The 22,868-nt window shown below is 36.0% G+C and overlaps 1 protein-coding gene across 9 annotated transcripts in view; it reads right to left on the reverse strand.

Annotated features, from left to right (window-relative positions):
• Nucleotides 1–384: 384 nt before the first annotated feature.
• LOC100889352 overlaps nt 385–22,868 on the reverse strand; it is a 42,854-nt gene continuing 20,370 nt past the window's right edge. For 3 of the 9 annotated variants that reach the window (XM_003723311.3, XM_011670594.2, XM_011670597.2), the window contains 3 exons: nt 10,459–10,538; nt 9,381–9,493; nt 385–8,817 (listed from right to left, as the gene is read on the reverse strand). In XM_003723311.3, the coding sequence (XP_003723359.2) occupies nt 2,718–8,817; nt 9,381–9,493; nt 10,459–10,538 (6,293 nt within the window). In that variant the 3' untranslated portion in view covers nt 385–2,717. The remainder of the gene's footprint in view (nt 8,818–9,380; nt 9,494–10,458; nt 10,539–22,868) is intronic. The other 6 variants (XM_011670599.2, XM_030973010.1, XM_011670593.2 and 3 more) reach the window with 6 other exon arrangements.

The raw sequence follows: 22,868 nt of genomic DNA on the forward strand, positions 1-22,868 counted from the left end.
GTTAACAACTAGCTTTTCATATACATGAAGTTCTGGGGCCAGCTACGTAAAACTTACCATCGATGGTAACTTTGTCATTAATGGCAACTACCATGGTAACAGGGCTCAACAGCCAATCAAAATGAAGGTTTCCATGGTAGTTACCATTGATCGCAAATTTACCATCAATGGTAAGTTTATGCTATTAAGGGGAATTGGATCAGGCAACAATGACAAATTGTGTCTTCCCATATATTTGTTTTAATCCTTTCATTAACGTTTGTGTGCTCCAAACATTCTGTAATTCAATAATTTCATGTATTCGCTCCCTTTTTAATATACATTATCAGTAAAAGTTTTCTCACATCCAGGTCAACAAAAAACAACACCTTTTTTCAAAGAAAGTTCTCTTCAGTGGCTAACATCTTTATTGCTGTATAAGTTCAAACATTTTATTCCATGATATAAACTAAAATCTGGAACTCTAGTTTACAAGTTACCACAAACTGTGAAAGGGGAAAAAAATTAGCTTCTGTTGCCGTTATGTGCTTATTATCAGCTGGAACGTAAGCCAAAGTCTGTTACAAGATTACTCTACATGTACTTAAATATAACTGAAGCAAGCTGAAAAAAAATAAAGGAAATCAGAATTTCAATAATGAATATTCAAAATAAATTCACTTGCTTCACATTATAAGAAAAAATGTGCAGCCATACTTAGTTATGACTTGTTACAATGTCATACACAATACAATTGCAATACTGTGACGTTGCACAATCAGAATCACATCTACATGTACATAGAGACCACTTTCAACACTTAAAATCTTGATTAAATTAAAAGGTAAATACTGTACATCAAATTTAATAAGCACAATGCATTGATCAAAAGGAGTAGAAAGTAAATGTTTATCTATAATTTATCACTCGAGAGTAAAGAAAAATGTATATGTATAAGTTCTTTAATCTCATTATTAAACTGACAAACAACCAGAAGCAGGAAATCAATTTTTCATGGACTTTGAATGGTAGTATGCTGTAGTATTGCTGTACCAATGTTTAAAGTTTCAGATGACTTCAGAATAATACAACATTACACAAGTCAGTCCTGTTATTTAGTTTAGTTTTAAATGTATACCATTAATAAAATACTAGCTACATCCAAAATCTTTTTTTTTCTCGGCTGATCTTCTTGTAACAGGTATGTTCTGAGTAAATTTCATAAAAGTGCTTTGATAGAACATAATTTACACAAAATTAAATGAGACATTGAAATTATTTTATAAAAATCACCCGATTTACAAAGTATTTAACCTCACAGCATTGCAAATAAAGAATATCACAATATGTGATCTTTAATATTCAGGACTAATTTTTAGTACTGTCACATGATTTGTAACACCTTTTTTTTAAAAAAGAAATCTACAACTTGTCTTCCTCCAAAAGGAGAAGACATACTCTGTCTATCAACAGTTCTGATTAATATAAAAACACAAGTAAGCATGGGTAGAATTGGGGGCATATTTTAGAGGTAATTGAAGAGATTCCTACAAAGATATAAATGATTTCTGCTTTATCGATACATTCATGTGCTCCTCTTTCAGTGTTTTAGTGAGTTCTGTAAGGAACCCTTTATCGTTTAGACTTATGAATCCCTCAATGTTTTTAGAAATCGTTTGGATACGGAACTGAAGAAATAGTTGCTTGTAACCATGAGAACAGAAAAACACGACTGCATGGTAGTCTTAACAAACCCAGTGTTCTCATAATTCTTTGCTCATTTTTGTAAAGCATAATTCACATGTTCTTCAAATTTGTATGGTAAACACTGTTCATTTGTAGTTGTAGCATTCCATGTAAATACTGTAGGACTTGGTGAATATCGTATTTAGGAGATTCCATTTTTAGATATTATTAGGTGTTCAATATTTCTACCCAATTTCACTTTTGTGATCAAACACAAACCTGCTTTTATGGGCAAAACAGATGTAGTACCGCATGACCATGTATTAAAGTTAAACATTCTTTTCAAATATTAGCCAAAAGACATACATTCACAGAATTTAACGTGAGGGAGAAGTTATTGGATATTTAGTACATGTACTTCATGGCATTTTAAGTGTGTATTTAACAGATCTTCTGACTATGTGTCTGCAAGCATTCTACACTACCATAAACATACATGAATCCCCTTTAACCAGAAAGTCACACAAATCATCATAGTAAAAATATTTGAACAAAAATTATGGCACGTATACAATAATGGCTTGCGTTGCACACAAGCCCGATAATATTGTATCTTTACTATGACCCAGCTGTTCACACACCATTGCACTTTCAAAATAGTATGTACATACATGTATGTTATAATGAACTAAAGCTACTATACAATAATTATAAATGAAGTCAAAATATGACTACTTCTGCAAATAAACCCTCTCCAAATACAATCGTATGAATCTTAAAGCCCACAACACATGATGATCAGTACTACATGCCAAATGACATGTACACAAGATTCAAGATTCAAGATCTTGAGACAAATAGAGACAAATCAAACTCACATTTTGCATGCTATACCAAATTAGGAGGGAAATTATCACACATCTATACCAAATAGATTCAAGTAATTGCACTTACAGTGCAGCACTAGAGATGAATCTCAAGCACACATGAAGTGGCATACTCCATTACCACCTTGCTTTGTTAACTAGAAATCCATCAACTCTTGAAAATATCTAAGGGAATCTAGGGTTGTTTGGCTTGATAAGAGGCTTTCCCATGAGAGCAGCAGCAGGGAATGGCATTCTAGGACCACCGGGTGGGAACCCATGACCTGGTGGAAGACGCAATGCACCAGCAGGCATAGCTCCTGGAGGTAATGCACCCGATGGAGGACGAAGGGCGCCAGGAACCATACGAACGGCGCCTGGTGGTACTGCACCTGGAGGCAAGCGAACTGCACCAGGAGGCAAGCGTATTGCACCATGAGAGGCTGCACCCCGAGGCATAAGGCCAGGTCTCAGATGAACTGCGCCTTGTGGAATGGCACCCTGAGGCAGACGAAATGCACCTGGCGGGATACCGCCTTGTGGCTGAGGAACTGTACCTTGTGGGACGACACCTGGAGGGAAACGTACTGCTCCCCGAGGAACAGCACCTGTTGGAAGGCGGACTGCACCAGGGGGTAAGCGGACTACACCCTGGGGTAAGCGGACAGCACCTTGAGGAAATTGCATTGCACCTCGCAACTCTTCTTGCATACTAACGGGTACCGGCAGACGCATTCCTTGAGGCATTCCAGGGACTCGCATCGGGATTTGTCCCATTTCTGGTAGTTCTGGTCTCGGACTTGGTATACCTGATCTCATAACTGCATCGGGTGTCATAGCTCTCACGGGAGTTCTAATCATCTGTTCTATAGCACCTCCCATGGGAGTTCTAATCATTTGCTCCATAGCACCTCCCATGGGAGTTCTTATCACCTGTTCCATAGCACCTCCCATGGGAGTTCTAATCATCTGTTCCATAGCACCTCTCATTTGAGGTCTAATCATTTGTTCCATAGCACCTCCCATGGGAGTTCTAATCATCTGTTCCATAGCACCTCCCATAGCACCTCCCATGGGAGTTCTAATCAACTGTTCCATAGCACCTCTCATTTGAGGTCTAATCATTTGTTCCATAGCACCTCCCATAGCACCTCCCATGGGAGTTCTAATCATCTGTTCCATAGCACCTCTCATTTGAGGTCTAATCATCTGTTCCATGGCACCCCGCATTTGAGGTCTAATCATCTGTTCCATTCCACCTCTCATGGCAAAAGGGATGCCTGGCCCTTGAAATCTTGGTGGCCTCATCATGGATGGTCTTGGAGGTCTATGTGATAGCATGTTTGAACTAGTGTCGGACAGAGCAGGAGAAGCACTTCTTTGAGAAGGTACAGGTGATGGAGATTGATGATGAATGACACCATCAGCTGGCATTGGTATTTCAACACTCACAGGCACTCCTCCGATACTAATTGAAATCGGTACCATAGGTCTAGGGCTTTGATTATCAGGATTTTCAGATATTGGAGTACTTCTTGGTGATTTCTTATTACTGCTTTCTGGGTAATTGCTAGATTGCACAAACGGTAGGGGTGAAACAGCTGGACTCTCAGAAACGTTATTCTGGGAAGGTGTACAGGCTATTGGCTGACTAGCTGCTTGTGAAGACGACTCTGCAGAAGTGGCTGGAACGGGTGAAGGCGAAAACCTTATCCCTCCCTGCACAGAGTTTTGAGGCGACTCCCTTTCTTGCGTAACTGGAACGGGTGACGGCGAAAACCTTCCCCCTCCCTGCACAGAGATTTGAGGCGACTCCCTCTGTTGCATAACTGAGACAGGTGAAGGCGAAAACCTTACCCCTCCCTGCAAAGAGATTTGAGGCGACTCCCTCTGTTGCATAATTTGAACAGGTGAAGGCGAAAACCTTACCCCTCCCTGCACCGAGATTTGAGGCGACTCCATCTGTTGCATAACTGGAAAGGGAAAACCTGGACGACTACCAACTAATCTTTGTCCAGGATGAATGCCCTGCAATTGTGGTCCTGGGAATCTTACCATAACAGGAGCAGCACGTGGAACCATACCAGGTGGAACAGATCTGTTAGGAACTGCTCCAACAGGCAAAGCACCAGGCATTCTTGCAAATTGTATTCCTTGCAGTGCCCCTGGCAGTGCAGCTGATGGAAGAGCTCCTCTTGGCACCAAACCTGATGGAACAGCTCCTGCAAGTGCCTCTGCAGATATAGCACCTCCAGGGAATGCTCCACCAGCAAATGCCCCTGCTGGAATTGCCCCTGCCGGAATTGCCCCTGCCGGAATCGCCCCTGCCGGAATCGCCCCTGCTGGAATTGCTTGGATTGCTGCTCCTGAAAGGCCTGATGGAATTGCTCCCCCTGCAATTGCACCAGTTTGAATTGCTGATACAGGAATTCCACCAGCATGGATAGCACCTGCTGGAATTGCTCCACCCTGTAATGCAGCTCCTGATAGGGCACTTGCAGGTACTAGTGTACCTGGTATAGGCCCTGGTACCATTGCTTGCAGTCCCTCCATAGAAGCAGCACCAGGTATCATTCCACGTGGTGCCATTGAAGTAACAAATCTTGGTTGCAAAGCACCCATTGGAGAGCTACCTTGTATCGCAGAAGATGTTAAAGCTTGCATCTGTAGTGCATCTGATAGTGACATCCCAGGTCTCACGCCAGCCATATTTACTGTCCCTGCTTGCAGCATTTCAGGTGTAACATACCTCAAACCAGCCGGTGTCATTGCTCTGATTGTGCCAGGAGCACCAGGCATTGCACCAGGCATACTGGCTGGACTAATTAACCGCACACCCTGCATACCTTGTATACCAGCTACGCCTGCTTGCATGGGCATTCCTGCTTGCATGGGCACTCCTCCTTGCATGGGAACTCCTCCTTGCATGGGAACTCCTCCTTGCATGGGAACTCCTCCTTGCAGCTGTACAATCCCCTGGCCAGGAACATGAACAAGTTGCATTGGGGAAATAGAAGAGCTTGGTGGAGTCTGAACACGAACGAGCTGCATTCCCATTGGACTTGACATAGGAACAGGTGTATTGGGACGTACCATTGGCATTTGGAGAAGTGTCATATGAGGGTTGTGTGCTTCTGCAGCAAGTAAATGTGGAGACATATTAGAATGTGGTGACATTACATGGTGACCTGATTGCAGTGAAGAAGAACGAGAAGGAGGTCTGACATCTGCTTCACCCTGCTGCTCCTGCTCTCTAGGCACTTCTTGAGAGGCAAGTCCAGGATGTATGGGACCAATGAATCCTGGAGGTCTATCTGGATCGTCACTTTCCTCAGCAGTTTCATTGCTCTCTTGGATAGCCTGCACTTGTGCTTCCATCTGTGCTTCCATTTGTGCATCATGCAACTGTGCTGCTTGTGCTGCATGTGCATCTTGTATTTGCTGCAAATTTGCTGAAGGAGTTCTTATAAACCTAGTACCCGGCATAAACCCTTGTCTAGGAATCAACCCTTGTCTAGGAATTAACATTTGTCTAGGAATACCTACAGCTTGAGGCATTAACCGTGTCATTCCAGGAACAGCAGGCCTATGAACAAGCATATGCCGTTGAAGAAGTGCTGACTGGGGCACAAGGGCCTGTTGAGGAAGCAGAGTTGGTCGGGGAACCAGACTTTGTTGGGGAACTAGAGTCGGCTGGGGAATTAGAGTTGCCTGTGGTACAAGAGACTGTGGTTGTACAATTGTCTCTACTTGCTGTTGGAGTGCTGTCTCCTGGGCAAGTAGCTGTTGATGCTCCACAGCCACAGCAGTTTGTGAGGATTGTCCCGTTCCCTGACCTTGGGCCTGCATTAATTTTTGCTGCACATGCAATCTAGCTTGCTGCTCCAATTGTTTATATTTCTCCATTTCTTCAGGTGCAATTGACACTAGACCATCATCTTCAGATTTATCCTTGGTTCCCTCTTCTTCTTTTACAGCTGGTACATTGGGAATTTTGAATGCATCATCATTTGATTCACTTCCTCCTGCTCTATTTTCTGAATCGCTATTCTGGAAAGCACAACTACTTGGCATTTTCTGACCTTCCTGCTTTACATCTGTCCTAGATTGTGTAGGAGGTGAATCTGGAATTGGTTTTCCTGAGATGTGTGTTTTACCAGTCTTGCTTTGTTTCACGATAAGTCCTTTACCCTCAGGAACGTGTGTCTTATCTTCAACACTTGAAAGAGTTTGTATCAAGTCTGAAATCTTTTCTTTTGTTTTACTTAATATTGATGTAGAGGGTCGATCAGATTGCAGGGTAGGATCGGAAGCCTTGCTCTCTTTCAAGGCTTTTCTTACCCATTCCTTCAAAGCACCACAACTACCTGCACGATCAGTAGCTTTGCTCTTACTTATATCTTGCTTCATCTTTTCCTGAACAACTCCTTTTCCCCTTTCTACTTTAGGTGACCTGCTTCTTGACCTGGAGTAGCTACGTCTGTGCCTTCTTGAAGACCTTGACAAACTTCGGGAATGTCTGGACCTTTTACTTCTGCTTCTATCTTCATCACTGTAGCTATCACTATGGTAGCTACGCTGCCTCCTAGAGGATCTGTCATCCCTGTCAGAGTAAGAGGAGTAGCTGGAAGATCTGTGTCTTCGTTTTGAGCTGCTGGACTTACGATAATCATCATCACTGTAGGAGCTTTTTCTATGCCTCCTGTCGTCATCAGAACTGTCCTCACTATCTGAATATCGGCTTTTCCTCCTCTTAGAATGGCCCGATTTATAATGGTCATCAGAACTATCATGGCTTCTCTTATGTCCTCTATCTTTGGATGAATGATGACTCTTTTTTCTGTGTTTCTTTCTTCTATGCTTCCTGCCACCATCTGATGCATCTGATTCATAGTCTGAACCATGTGTATGATGACTCTTCGACCTTTTCTTCTTCTTCCTTTTCCTCTTTCTCTTTTTTCCTTTGTCTGATTTATGCTCCCCATTTCTCAATGTACTTTCACTAGATTTTTGTTTATCCTTACCCAGTATACTCTTGAAATCATACGACAATGGATTCACACTATACGCCAGTGAAGGGGTTACCTGAGTGTGAGTAATCATATCTGTGGGCCAAGACAAAGTTCTCTTAAAATCTTTAGCAAGTATTGGCAAATAACCCTCTTCAACATTTCCAAGCTTTACAGGGAAGGAAACATCTTTCAATTCATTCTCTAAGGCAGCAAAACTTTCAGTTTCATGCCTTTTATAGACCTCTTCTATACTCTCCTCTACAACCTCTGTTGCGATTGGGGCTACTTCTGTCTTACTCTCTTCGTTTTCTGTAGGTTCCTTTTGAACAGCATCATCAATTTTTGCTACAGATGGAACAGATGTTTTAGGAACATTAGGAACAGTGGCTTTAGGAACAATGGCCTTAGGAACAGTGGCCTTAGGAACAATGGGGGCAGAAATCTTAGGAGCAACAGGATTGGTGTTTTTTAGAACCATGGCAGAGACTTTAGGAGCAACTGCTACAGAGGCTTTAGGAGTAATGGGAATAGTGATTTTTGGTGCAGCAGGTACAGGGATTTTAAGAACATTGAGAACTGATGTTTTAGTAGCACTGGGAACTGATGTTTTAGTAGCACTTGGAAAAGTGAGTTTGGGAGCAGTTGTGACAGGAGCTTTGGGGGTAATGGCAACAGAGGTTTTGGGAGAGGGAGAGGGATTTTCTGGCAAAGGAATATCTTTGGCTGAAAGAGTAGCCATACTCAAACTGATATCTTTATTAACAGCAGTGATTCCCATACTACCCTTCTCAGAATGTTTCAGGTTTGATTGACTGTTGGTAGTAGAACCACTTTTAGAACCAATACTTGGTGCAGCAGAGGATGTCTTCAGGTCTGTACTTGGTTTCATTGGTGGGACAGGTATTGAATGGAGAGCAGAGAGTTTCTTGGCAGTTCTTGTTTTAGCATTGTTGTCGCTGGAAACATCAGTTTTTGTTTTGCCATTTGATTTACCAACCACAGACATGTTCTTCATGACAATATCTGGATGTTCCCCACTATCAGGTTTCTTCTCATTTTTGGTTTTACTTCCTTTTGTACCTTTGAGACTATCGTTGATCTGTGTCTCGGTGTTCCTGGTAATGCGAATCACAGACTTCTTACTAATGTTCACAGGTATAGTATTTTGTTTCCCTCCGTTCTCACTTTCCATCTGAGCTGCTGGTGGTTTCGAGTTTTGCGATGATGCAGCGCTTCGGGTAGTCACTGATCGAGTAGAGAGCCGATCTTTTGGCCTAAAGAAAACCAAAGATGTACACAAGAGGGATAAACATAAAAATATTATAGTTGTTCTCTGGTTGAAATGATATCTGATTGAAGACAAAGAAAGACCTGAAGGTACCATGATTATTTTGTCACTGTTTGAATGTTTGCATCTTCTTGTTACAACAGAATATTGAGGAATACTTTGCAGAAATTCATTATGTGAAGTCAAGATTTTTAAAATTAAAAAAGTTATAAAAGAACGCAATATTTTGGACTGATTACACTTTTTAATATATTATTTTGCTATTGTTAAAAATGGAATGAAATCAACACATCTTTTAAATTTCTCCAGAATTATATTTAATTCATCCCTAGCTTCACTTGCTGGAAATGCCATTTTTCTTATATAGATATTGCCATATTGCACATATAAATTTAAACTCTCTCTTTATCAACTTGAAGAAAAACACAACCTACCTGGAAATTATTGTACCGATACTGCAAGAAGTTTGTCTACCAAAACAAGAGTAAGGTGTAGATGGAGCATCCATACTACTACTACTTGAACAAATTCAATCCATAAATATCTTACTTCTTATCAGGAGGTCCACTTGCTGGCTTCTCTGGCTGCGATGCAGGTTTGGTCTTGTCCCGCGTGCCAGCATCTTCGGTCCCCTTGCCAGGCTTCACCTTCGACTCGGGAGTCTGTCAATACAAAGATCATTTAGAAAATCACTCCATGAGATACAAGACTATCTAGCAGCCTGTACAACCATAATACAATAATTCATCATGAACTTTATACTGAACACATTATTCAACAATTTTGGGTTTCAGTGATCGACATCGTCTATATCTGTGAAAGCATAGATTCATCCATGTATTATGTATACATACAATTTCAAATTTGTACCGAAATGTAGTGTAGTTCAGAATCATTCAATACAAGTTCTCCTGTTAGAGCGAAGGGCATGTCATGGAAACTGACAGAAATAATAAAATACAGTATGATGATATACTGTAAATCTCTGTGCATAAGACGCACTTTTTTCCCACCGAAAAAAATTGAAAGTCAGGGGTGCGTCTTATACACAGGTACACAAAAAAAAGAACAAAAAAGAACCAAGAAAAAACAAAACAAAATAATAATTTGTAATTTGTTTTAAAGTGTTGATTTATGCCCCCTCCGCCTGCACTGTGCCTGGCAATGTCTCCCAGCTCAGTCATACAGGGTATGTTGACTCACCACTCACACCAATACAGTCACAGTAAGATACTGAAGGAAGTTATTTGAAGTGGCACAGTAAAACTAACTAGATTATATAATCTGTAATCCAGGTTACATAGTTACAACAGTAATGTACTGTCACTATTTGTCACCTGGGTTATAGTGATGGCACAGCATCAAACTTATTTTTTTTCCCCAAAAAATAGGTGTGCGTCTTATAGACGGATATTTACGATATGAATTTCAAATCTACACATACTCTTAAAATGGTCCCTTATAAATTTGAAATTGAACAAGGAATACAAAAGCTTAAAACATGAAAGAAAATTATAAAAGCAAATAACTTTGTTGCTTTTGATGCTTTACTCAAACTCCTAGTTTCAAACAACCTTCAAAAAAATTTGGAAAGAAAAAGGAAAATAAAATCTGTGAGTGTTCTTACCTTGAGGCTAACAGCTTTTTGCTTCACCTGACTGCTGCCCTCTTTCGCGGCCTTCTGGCTTGCGGCCCTCTTTCTAGACTCTGTATCAGAAAAGTAAAGAGAATCTGATTGTTAAATATCAATATCCAATAAAGACGAATGTGATTTTGTCTGATTAGTATAACAGCATGAAAAGAAGCTCTTTGGTTTCGATGTACCAGTATAATGATAAAATACATGTAAGGATGCCAAGTTATAAGATGGTGTTAGTAAGTACTGCTCTATAGATGATTTTTTTTTTTTTTTTTTTTTTTTAATAATTTTTTTTTTATATTCCGGGTAATCATTTTTTATTACAAATGACAAAAAATTACATTTTTATCATAACAAACTGCTAAATTACCATCTTAAAATTATTTACATGATTCTCAAGTGATAATTTCAAATCATTCACATAACTAGGACAGCAGTTTAGAATAGTTACATGAAAGTGAAGTGTGATAATACTTATAAAATGAAAATGAAGCCATACCCTTGTCAAAATATATGATTACTTGGCAAAACTACATTACTTTGCAGATTTGAACACACAAAATAATAAAGTGGCTAGCAAATTTGGTTCAGATCCAGGTTTATTTCCAGATGCCTCATTATTAAATTATGAATAAAATTATAGATTTAGTATCATAAGCTTTTTGACCTTCTTCCCCCCCCCCCACCCACCCTCTTTTCTTGTATACAAGACTAAGATTTCATGTGCATGTGTTACAAATGCTGAAACCAATATTTGTTTAACAGCTGGAAACATTGTTTTAACAGTGTACACCATTCAGAAAATTAAAAATTATTAGAATAAACATTAGTATGCAGACAACATTTTAAAGAGTATTTTTTCAACAAAACAATGATACATAAATATTTCATTTCATATATATAACAAGTCATGAAGTAGATGAAGATGTCTGAAAACACGCAACTGTCAGCAAGCGGGATACTTTTTTTCTTTGAAGGTATACTTACTCGGCAGATTACACCTGTTATTTGTTAGGGGGAAATCGGATTAATTACATAATTTTACTGTGCTACAAATCACCAATCACTTATTTGAAGAAATCAATACCAGATAATTCTCCAAATACTTTCATCTCAATTCATCACATCTACATCCAGCACCAGCACTCATGAAACAGAAACTATACAACACAAGAGGGTTTGGGGTGCTAATTAGGAAAGTGTTACAGAAACACACAAAACTAATATTAGCTACATTTTTTCCATGACGGATACGTGTGAGCAAACACTACAACTATTCCAGTTTGATCTGTTATCTGCAGATAGATTGGGGCTTACTTGCACATCTTTTATTGTCATTACAGTGATGACAATTACCGCCATTGAATTTGTTCTGCTCTCATTGGTCAATATTTTATTCACTCCTTACATTTTGTGTTAATAAATTTGTATGAATTAAAAAAACTGGGTATTATATGAATTTATTGCAAAATTTAGTTTAAGCCCAGCTCTCTTCTTACTGCACTACACATGATAAACATAACAAAATATGCTTTAAAATTTTACATGAATAATCATCATGAATGCCTTGTCACATTCACCCAAGTTCTAGCTGGAAAAGTCTGATTTTAATTCAGTGTAATTTTCTTTGTCCAATATCGTCCTTTGAACTTATTCATTTTTTCCTCTTCATGAAAATACAGGAAAGATACACATTGTAGGCCTAGAGTCACAATGTTTTTTTTTTCTTTAATACAACAGCCAAATCACTTGAATTCCCTCAACCTAAACCAAATTAAAATAAACATAAGACAGATATAGAAATACATGAAATAAGGTGCACTTAAATGAATAACATTTGTAAACCATGAGGAAAAGTGAAAATTTATCTATGATCAATCCCGACCTCTTAATTTTGTTCACAAAACTGAACACAAAAAAGATAAACTATAATAAGTAAAATACTGTATTATTCAATCCACTTCCCTCCTCCTTATATAATTAAGCACTTCATGTGTGAATTCAACCCAAATAATTTTTTTTAAATTCAAAGTTTGACATTTTTCCTCACCACAATATAATTCATTTTTTGTTTTTGTTTTTCCTGTTGCAATTTGCAAAATTCTGCTACTTCAACCCAAGAAATTATTTCCAATATGGAAGCATGATGCAAGCAGCAACTGGAATATGGGGGATAAGGTTCGTTTTCCTTGTACCATTGTGTGTACAATCACTATCATATCTGTATTTCCTAAACTTGAGGAGCAAATCCACTAATTACCATACAACAGTATCATAAGACATTTTGCTTAGTATGAAATTGCCAATGAATTCTACCATCACGCTGGCAATAAATACAATTCATTTCTGTATATACAATAGCAACCCTCTATTAAAATATTAAGGGGAGAAAATAAATGGGTGTGAGTGATGAATGAAAAAGAGGAAAAAGATAGGTTTGGCCGCCACAAAAAAAAATTGATTGCATGCAAAATCAGCAAAAGTCTAGCAAAAGGCCACAGAATATGAACCAGTACAACATGCAAAGAAAACAAGTTATCATCTGTGCCCTGTTTCATAACAACTTGTTATCAATAACAAATTCGAAATTTCTATGGTAATTTTGATGTCGGCCAACCAAATGGCCACAATTTCAGTAGAACAGTTTTTGTAACTTGTTATTGATAGGAAGTTTTATGAAACAAGGCCCTGTTTTAGAGCCAAAAGGACATACACCTGTAGCTGATAAGTTACATGATTCAACACACTTCTGGCTCAAAAGTCAAAACTTACATTATAATCTACATACTACAAATGCATACATGCCAACATTTGAAAATCAGAAATCTGTACAAATTATGCTATTTTCAAAAAAAAGAGGAACAATCCTAACTCTATTCAATACTATAGACAAATTTGTACAGGAAGAGGAACACCTGCATTAAAATGATAATTATCTTCTCCCAAAAAGAGGAATGTTCCTCTTTAATCTGAACAGTTGGCATGTATGCAAATGTACTTTGATGTTTGACAGATTTACTGGGTCTATGTTTCTGCCTAACATCTTGGACCATGTAAATTATACTTTGGAACTACTGTATAACAAAATGTTACAAAATTTGGTCTAAAGTAAATGTTTATTTTAATCAAAATCTTTTCTTCTTTTCTATTCTAGTTTCATTATAATTGTGTAATTGTGAGAATGTAATATAATATCATATCAAAGCAAGTAGAAATATTTTCTCTTCCTTTACAGACCCATTTGAATAATGCATACAGAAAAGTATGATGCGAGTATTGCAATGAAAGAAGTAAAGTACTATTTCTAACCCTCACATCCCATGCAAAGGCTGCAATGCCTTTTGATTAATTGATTTACAGAAAATGTCCATGACTATAAATTAAACAAGAAGGAAACAAAAGGGTTTGAATATACTATCCCAGCGATCTAATTGCTTTCATTGTGAATGATAGTGATGATTCAATATGAATAGCATAACAATTTGTAAACCATGCAAATCTTTGTTATGCTAATTGATGGCTTACTTGAGTAGTAAAAAGCAGACAGTTTGATCACATGGGACATAAACACATGTATTAACCACTGTAAATGTAGAACTCAGAAAGTAACACACACACATAATTATACACACGCTAAAGTAAAGTTGAATTCACAAGAAACACAAAACAAATACCTGTAGATCTGTATAAATACTTAATTAATTCAAAAATCTTCAGAATTGGTTCAGAGAGAAGGCTGACAAGTAATTTTCAATGCGTACTATATGTTAATCAATCACACTTTACCATACATGTATGTACATATATATATGGTGCATATTATTAGTGAATCTTCATTTTTGCTTTCATCATTGTCCTCATATAAGATATCATCTAGTATTGAGGTCATTTTCGATTCAATTCAATTCATTTATTTTTGATTATATATTGATGGTTTGGACCCAAACAGTGCACCATCTACTATCCTTTTTTTTGTAACCTTTTTTTTTTGTCGAGGCATGTTTTGACATTATTTAAAATTTCAAAAATGCCAGAAAAACAAACAAAACACCTTTTGCGTTGATTGGCAAGAGGCATAATTACTACTTTTTGTTTGAAATTCAATGCCCACTTCAAATGTCTACTTTTTTCCGGCTCTTTTTCCCTTTCCTTTCTCTTTTGCCAATTCTTAAAGTGTTTTTACCTTCACACATCTGAAGAGTAGAAGTAGATACTTACGAAATGTTTGTTCTCATGATTACATATTTGACTACCGGTACTTTAATATACACACAAAATATATGCACCAATTTAAAAAAGGTAATCAATAAACAAATTCAAGCATCTACATATGAATAACTGATGACCAAAGATGAAGAACTATGCACACATACATAAATGTTCCATGACAAGTAATTTACTACTTTTTGTCAAAGGCCCATAAAAATCCTTTTAAAACAAGTTGGAATTGAATAGCTGAAGTAGGGAATAATCAAATATCTCCCGGGGGAAAACATAATATTTTTTGAGATAAATGTTTCCATGTCATTGCAGAATACCAAACTGATTACTGAGTTTGTAAAATAGCCACAAAGACATGAAGTTACACAATATTTAATAATGGTAACATTCCCATATCAGATTTTTGGTTGAATGCAGAATTTAGTGGAAGATGGCAAGTGCAGCATATGAAATGTTACTATTTATGCTAATCATGAGGATTACAATAATACATCTAATAATAATAATGATAATGATACAACTAATAACAATAATAATAACATACAATAACAAATTTCAACATTTGAATTTAAAAAAATTATTATTATTTAAAATAATTAAAAGGGGAAATAATATTCAAGCCTCTAGACCCCAAATCAAAAAGAAAATTGTGCTTTAAAAATACTAGTTTAAAATGTTATTAGCTTTATATATATATATATATATAATAAATGAAGGAGGTAAGTGGTTTTAAGTTTTAAAGAAAATAAGTTATCTCAATAATTCCGACAATGACAGTAAATACAAATTTTTGTAACCTCTAATTCATCCACCACTATTTGATTCACCATATCATGTATGCTTCAAAAGAGATACTTTTGTAGCATTTGATTCATTAGTGTAATTATGTTAAAACGTTAATGGTTATTGCACATGCACCCTGTAAAAGGAGAGCCCCAATAAAATCCACTTGCTATAGCTGCATTTTTAATGACACATTTTCTCTCACACATTTATAACAAAATCACTCACGCAACTCCCACAAAATACAATGGCACCCTACAGGTACATAGACATTAAATGAACACACAATCGTCATGTCTTACACTCATTCGATTGCAAACGGGAGAGGATTTATCCACATTTACGTTTACAAATTATCCCACATGACTACTAAAAAGGTTTAACTTAAACATAAAAAGTAATGTCCCACAGAACATGCACTTTTTTTTATAGATATGGGAGATCTACGGCAAATAGAACTCTGTGCAAAATGAAGGAATGCTTTGGGAGCCTGGTGAACAAAATACCAACAAGTCACTAATATACTATCACCATACACCCACAAAAGAATTTTTTCTCCAAGTTTCCTTTAAAAATTAGTTTTTTTCTATACAATTACAAATTGGTACAAAGTTACATACATATTGGAAATTCACTAGCACTTAAGAAATACCTATCCAAACACATGTCTGACATCAAATCAAACATACATTACACATGTCTAATATACGACACTTGTCCATGAAGGAAAAATAAATAAAACACATTCAAATGTACAAATACATAGTATATCGACATGATGTTGGTGGCACTATTGATGTGTTATTTTACTTACATGGAAATTCATGTGAAAAATAATTGAAATATAGAGGTGGATCAATAAATAGTGACTGACTGGAAAATGTTGACAACATGCAAGCTTTCAGGAGCTTCATCAATTCCCATTCACTCAATCAGCATAAATAAATAAAAACAGCAACAGCACCATCATACAGCTCTTATAAACTACATTTACATACATGTATCAAGAATATCAATGATGCAATATTTTGAAAGCAAAAATTGGAAAAGAGGTTGGTAGGGTTCTTTACCATGGTGGTAAATCCGTCACAATCTTGCTGTGAAAAAAAAATAAAAGTGATACAAAAAGAAAAATAATGAACTCAACTTGGCTACCTGTTGCAGTAAAAAAAACTTTGTAAAGTTAAGGATGATGCACACACAAACGACTACCGGTACACGAGTAAATATAGTCGGAACAAGCAAGATACATGTTGGAATGTCTTGTTTCCTTCAAGCTGTTAGTGTTATCAAATGGTGATGGATTAATATTAGTTTAGAACTGATATATGAAGATGATATCATACAAGCAAATTTCGAACAAGTTGGAAGGCAAACGCTCATTGTCAATGCAGCAATACCTGAATGCAGTAAAAGCTTGATATTCAATGTAGCTATAATTTTACCAATTCATTCATTCTATTTAAGTGAATGAATGCTTGCATATTCTTCAAGATTTACAAGGATAAGCAGCTTTGTTGTTATTACTTTATATCAATTCATATCTATGCACTTATATGTCCAAGATGTAAGGATATTTCTGTTTTGATATTGGATTTGGGTTTTGTTTATTTTGATACCATGAGACCAGTGTATATTTCATCAGTGAAATACAATGCAAAAATACCAATGCTCATATAATTAAATGGGAATTCCACCCTGATATATCAAGCTGGTTTAAATAGAAGCAAAAAATGAGATAAGAAGGTCAGTGAAAGATTGGGCAAAATCCTAATAAAAGTAAGAAAGTTATTGAATTTTTAAAATTGTAATCTATCAAACACAATTTGGCAACTCTGAGACGTATATTGCGAGGTTCCTTCTCATTTGCTCTGTATTACAAAAGATCAGTACTTTCAATTTTCCCTACAGAAAATTTCGAACCACTTTAAAAATGTATAACTTTCCTATTTTTAACCGGATATTGCTCAAACTTTCACATATTTGTTTATCTTGTTTTTCTGCTTTTATTAATACCAGCTTATTATCAGTATTGAATTCCCCCTTAATGAGCAAATGATACATACACACATTTAAGGAAATATCTGCAAAAAATCACACTTGGTAATGTGCTACTTGAAAAGAAGGATAGTCATTATGAAGAAAAAAAAAATACAAAAAATGAAAATAATGAAGATGAAAATGCTGGTAAAATTATGATCACAGCAGATGCAATAGTGAAAATTAACCATCGAAACCAATTTCAGTTACAAATATGTATATCTGAAGATAATTAAACCAATCTTTGTCCACCTTTGTTGACCAGCCTACGCCGGCATACAGACATTAAGGCTATGTCTAGTACTGAAAATAGTATATGAAACTTAATTCCCCTTTTTACATTCGTTTAAAAAGCATTCAATCATTAATGATAAATTTTACATGCTAAATATATGTTGTGTAAAACAACTGAAACCTACATAAATCAACTTCTCAAATCCATAAACAAATTGATAATTGTTCATTTTTATCTCCCAATATGTTTACAGCCACTGCATGGAACGGATCACTTCATGTTGTCATTTTAGGTATTTCACAGCTCTGTTATTATATTCATCCCATTCAACAACAAAAAGGGGGAGGGGGAGGAAATGATAATGTGACAAGGAGACTATGAAAGAACGGTCAACTTTACATTCATGCTAGAGAAAAGGCAAATGTGTGCAAACAAGTCAATGGCGAAATGAAGCCTGGTTTCATGATCGTAGAGGCCGTTTGTTCAGCATCTCCACAAAATGTCCCCACCTCTGGTAGGCTTCGCAAACGGCAACGGTGGAATGATGAGGGGTTTTGAAAGCAGAGGGATGTTTCATGCAACATTCAAAGCATGCCAAGGAGCCCCGAAAGTCAATCACAAACAAACAGACAGATCGATTAAAACAAGACTAAGTAGAAAGTGAAACTACCAGAATGTGCTTTATAGCAGAGTGGTGCTGATATATATATCTAAAATTAATCTTTAAATGATTGGGAAATTATTTCTCTCTTATGAAACACCAGTTACATATACATGTAATGTAACCGGAAAGTGAAAAACTTGGTAATATGTGCTTGTTAACAGCCCAACCAAGACTTGGCAATGGCATGATGATGCATCCATGTTTAATACTTATTTGGCCCATAGCATCAAAACAGGTTTGTGAATAGTGAATCATGGAATTTTTGTTTTTAATTTTGATTACTAAGAAATACCAAGGACAGAATTTGGCAGTCAAAATAAAGTAGAAATTCCATTTGATTTTATAATACAAAGTGGTATGACTAACATTAATCCACACCTTCACTTATTACACAAGCCTGCTTTGTGTATACATGAGCCCAAAGGCATAAGTACACATGCTATTTCCAAATGCCTGTGCTTCGAAACCATTAGCAAGTTATTCCTAGATGTACAACAGGGCGTGTTTGTTATTTTACTGTAAGTTTTCCCCATGCTTATGCAATAGTGCATCCACAAGCAAATGGGGAGTGGGTGCAGGAATGTCGTCTGGGTATTAAAGCTTATATTATAACCCCTTTTCTCTCTTTAATCCTATCCCCCTGTCGAATTAATTTATCATGTTCATTATAGAGTCTAGATTGTATTTTACATATTCATACCCTTGCATACCTCTGGCCTGTCCTTGTGCAACTGACATTTTATGGACAGCAAGTGAGTGTAGCATAAGCATAAGTTACCAAATCACCCTACCACCAAACCAACCAATCACCAAACCACTTGAGCATCCAACTACCTTATCACCTAAACAGTTTAACGCCCACTATCCCCTCCCTCCCCCCCCCCCCCCCCCACCAACACAAATCAGCCAACCACTCACCAACCCCAACCACCCAAGAGATGACCATAGCTGTGCACGCACACATGAGTGTAGGTAGAAGTGAAGTACTTCAATCCAAAAACTATCAATTGAAGGGCAATGCATAGTGTTTCAAAACTCACTAAATGGAATTAGGTGAACATAATAAATTTCATTAGTTCCCTCATTTTCTGGATTAAGCTGTAAGGAATAATGCATTCCCTGCAAATTTCACACTGAAAGATAGTTAGGAAATCACATCTTTAGATTGCTCATTGATAACTTTTTTTAAAAATTTTTAGGGGGGGGGGGTCTTTTTATTATTTGGATGTTGCCCCAAAACAGGATATTATTTCCTTCAGCCAGAGGTATAAGGGTATGTTATGAACGTGCACCAATAATATTTCAGCTGCATATGTTCTCCCCAGAGGGATACAAGTTTGAACTCGCCTTTCCCCGTTCTACCCTTACTTAGAGTTTGATACATACTGCAATTAGGTGAAAATGCAAAGCATATAAAAGCATGAACAAGCGGAAAGTGGAACAGAAATTAGCTGTGCATATATTGCCTATGTTCATGTAAGTTTTACATGCATCGGTAAAGGCATCTCCCAAAGAGTGAATTCTTTTATATCAAACTGCTAGTTAGATGAACATAAACAAAACATGCACATACAGGTATAACACAAACAGTTTTGACAAACTCTTTCTAGTTTTTATATACACATCTCTTTGGATGTTTTTTTGCTACTGATATAAATGCTCTCAAGTTCAACAAACAGACATACAATGGATTAAGGCACCAAAATGAACAGAATAAAACCTAAAAACAAATAGGTCTAAATAAAAAAGTTCTTGTAACGAGTAGGTAAAGAGAAAGGACACTTACAAGCTGGCTTGATTTCATGTTGCTAAACATACTGATAGAAAAGAAAAGGATATAAAAATGTTACCAAACGTATATTTTGTGTACACAGTACAAGTTGGAGCTATCATAACCTTACGCAAGACCGTCAGTGTGCCGAAGGGGACCTTTTTAAGTTAAAACGACTCACAATTTACAAAAAACAATGTATCTTCTCAACTAATTCATGAATCTAGAATTTTGTAGTTCTACTTCCATGTAAGATATTGGAATATTTTTCTGATGATAACAGCTTAAAGTATTGTTGATTTAAAATCACACACAAAAAAAATGTATCAAATTTGGTTGGGCATAATAAATTATTTCTCAATGGATTAGATTACATTTGTTGGCTTATTCCACAAGGGACTGTCCCTAAAATAACATGAACAAAATTATATGTTGACCTCCTAAATAATTTCAAATGAAAGGTAATTGAAATGCGCCTTTGGACTATATAAAGTTTTTAAGTACATGTATACTGTTTTAAATATCATGTCATGCAAAGTACCGGTATTATGTTAACATTATGCATGAACCTTAGACAAAATAATATATTCTTAAATCATGCAATATTAGCATCTGTTAGTATATTTACAATGAAAATGAGAGTGGAATGATACAGGAAGCCACACTACAGAAAATACAATGCTCAGATAAGGAAAATACCACTATTTGGCACAAAAACAGCAATGGAAGTGGTTTATGATTATGAAAACACAGAAGAGTGAAGAAAAAGGTAGTGTGAAACACTGGTGTAATTTTAGGAAGTGTGCACTTCTCTTAGTAATTGATAGAAAATAAGTTGGACACAATACATTTACATTTATTTAAAGTGATAGAGTCAGGAGTTACTTTAAATACATAGGAGTTAATTTGAGGAAATTTAATAACTGATGAAAACCGCAAAGTCCGAAAGTGTAATTAAATTTCAATCAAATGACAGAAACCTTCATTAATGCTATTTCCCCTACCGGTCTTCATACATGTAGAATAAAAACATGAACGATACAGTGATTTGATGAAAGAGTTTCATAGCATGCTAAAGATGATAGGTTGAAACATATGTGCTTCATAAAGCACAACAAAAACAGCCTTACTCACAAGTATTCAAAAAATGTGCATGTTGTATATATATATATATTATATTGTCAGTTTTTAAGTTTATGATGCCTTCTACTACAATTTACATTGACTTGTATTTATGCTGGAAATATCAATAAAGAAAATGAAGAAATACAAAAAAAAATAGACATTGGAAAGAAGAATGCAAGAAATGAAAAGAAGAAAAAAGGGAAAATTTAATATAGTGGCGTATTAACAAGAGCTAATTTGAGAGTAATTGTTAACACATCATGAACATTTCATAGACATGAATTTTTCATTTTCCACACAGGCTGAAGTGCTAAATGTATGCATTAGAAGACAATTATTATTATTCCAATAAAGATGTAAAGATATACAATTGAAATTGAAATTGAAATTGAATAGCTCAATTGAAATTGATATACTATTTTTTGCCCAAAATGTGTTCATGATTTTTTTTTCAACACATAACATTAATGGAATTACAGTAATACTCAATTCCCATGAGCAAAGGAACGCATAAAGGACAGCATAAAAGGAGTGCAGAGTAAAAAATAAATAAATTAAGAAACAGTTGATAAAACAAAAAGAATGTATAGTATTTGTACACACAAGAATAACACAACAATTACCAGGATCACCATTTTCGACAAACAATTCACACATTGGATCATAAAGCACTTGTGAGGAAGTAAAAAAGCAGGACTTTTTGTCTTAACACATGTATGAGGAAATTGTAGACCTCAAAATATTTAGAAAGGAATTAGGTTTGATGGCTTAAAATTTACTTCCTCCATGAAGAGACTAGAATGGTTCTCAGGTTTTGGTCTTTGTTATCATGTCAGTTTACACCGAACAATAACACTTGACAAATCCTTATACCTAATTAAGTACATGTAATGCGATAACCGTGGTATTGAATTATTGATGCCAATAAATACAAGGTATATCACAGCCAAAAATGAAGTGAGATTGAATATGTTGTATGGAACTGGTGTGCTCCAAAACTTGTTCGATGTCATGAGTATTAGTAATTTAGTATCTATCCCAGTTAATTACTAATAAATAAATAAATGAATAAATATAAAGAAAGAATGGAAACAGTGATGCTCATACAATTGTTTAGACAGCTCAATTATTAATAACTTTGTTTCAGCTTCAAGCATAATTATTAGGTCTGGATTAAAAAGGTATCGGTATTAAAATCAAAGTTTTGCTCGCTGCATAGCTGATGAAAAGTGAACAAATCTCACATTTTTCACAATCAAAGTTTTATATTGTCATCTATAATCAAATAAAGAGTTTCTTCTTTATTTTGTTTATTATAACAAAATTATTATGTAGTATGTGTATAATGGGATTCCCAAATTTTATAGGTATACTGATTCCCAAGATATTATTTAAAATGAAATTTAAACAAAATATACATGATGTATGCCACATTTTGGATTTTTCAATATTACATGTATGGTATCAAGGAAATCAAGGGTTTTGAAGCAAAATGGTGATTGTTGGATAATATATTCATAATGACAACACACTTAACCATCTTGTATAAGAAATGAAAT

This window comes from Strongylocentrotus purpuratus, unplaced genomic scaffold (assembly GCF_000002235.5).
Source record: "Strongylocentrotus purpuratus isolate Spur 01 unplaced genomic scaffold, Spur_5.0 spur5_scaffold_6, whole genome shotgun sequence".
Lineage (NCBI taxonomy): Eukaryota > Metazoa > Echinodermata > Echinoidea > Camarodonta > Strongylocentrotidae > Strongylocentrotus > Strongylocentrotus purpuratus.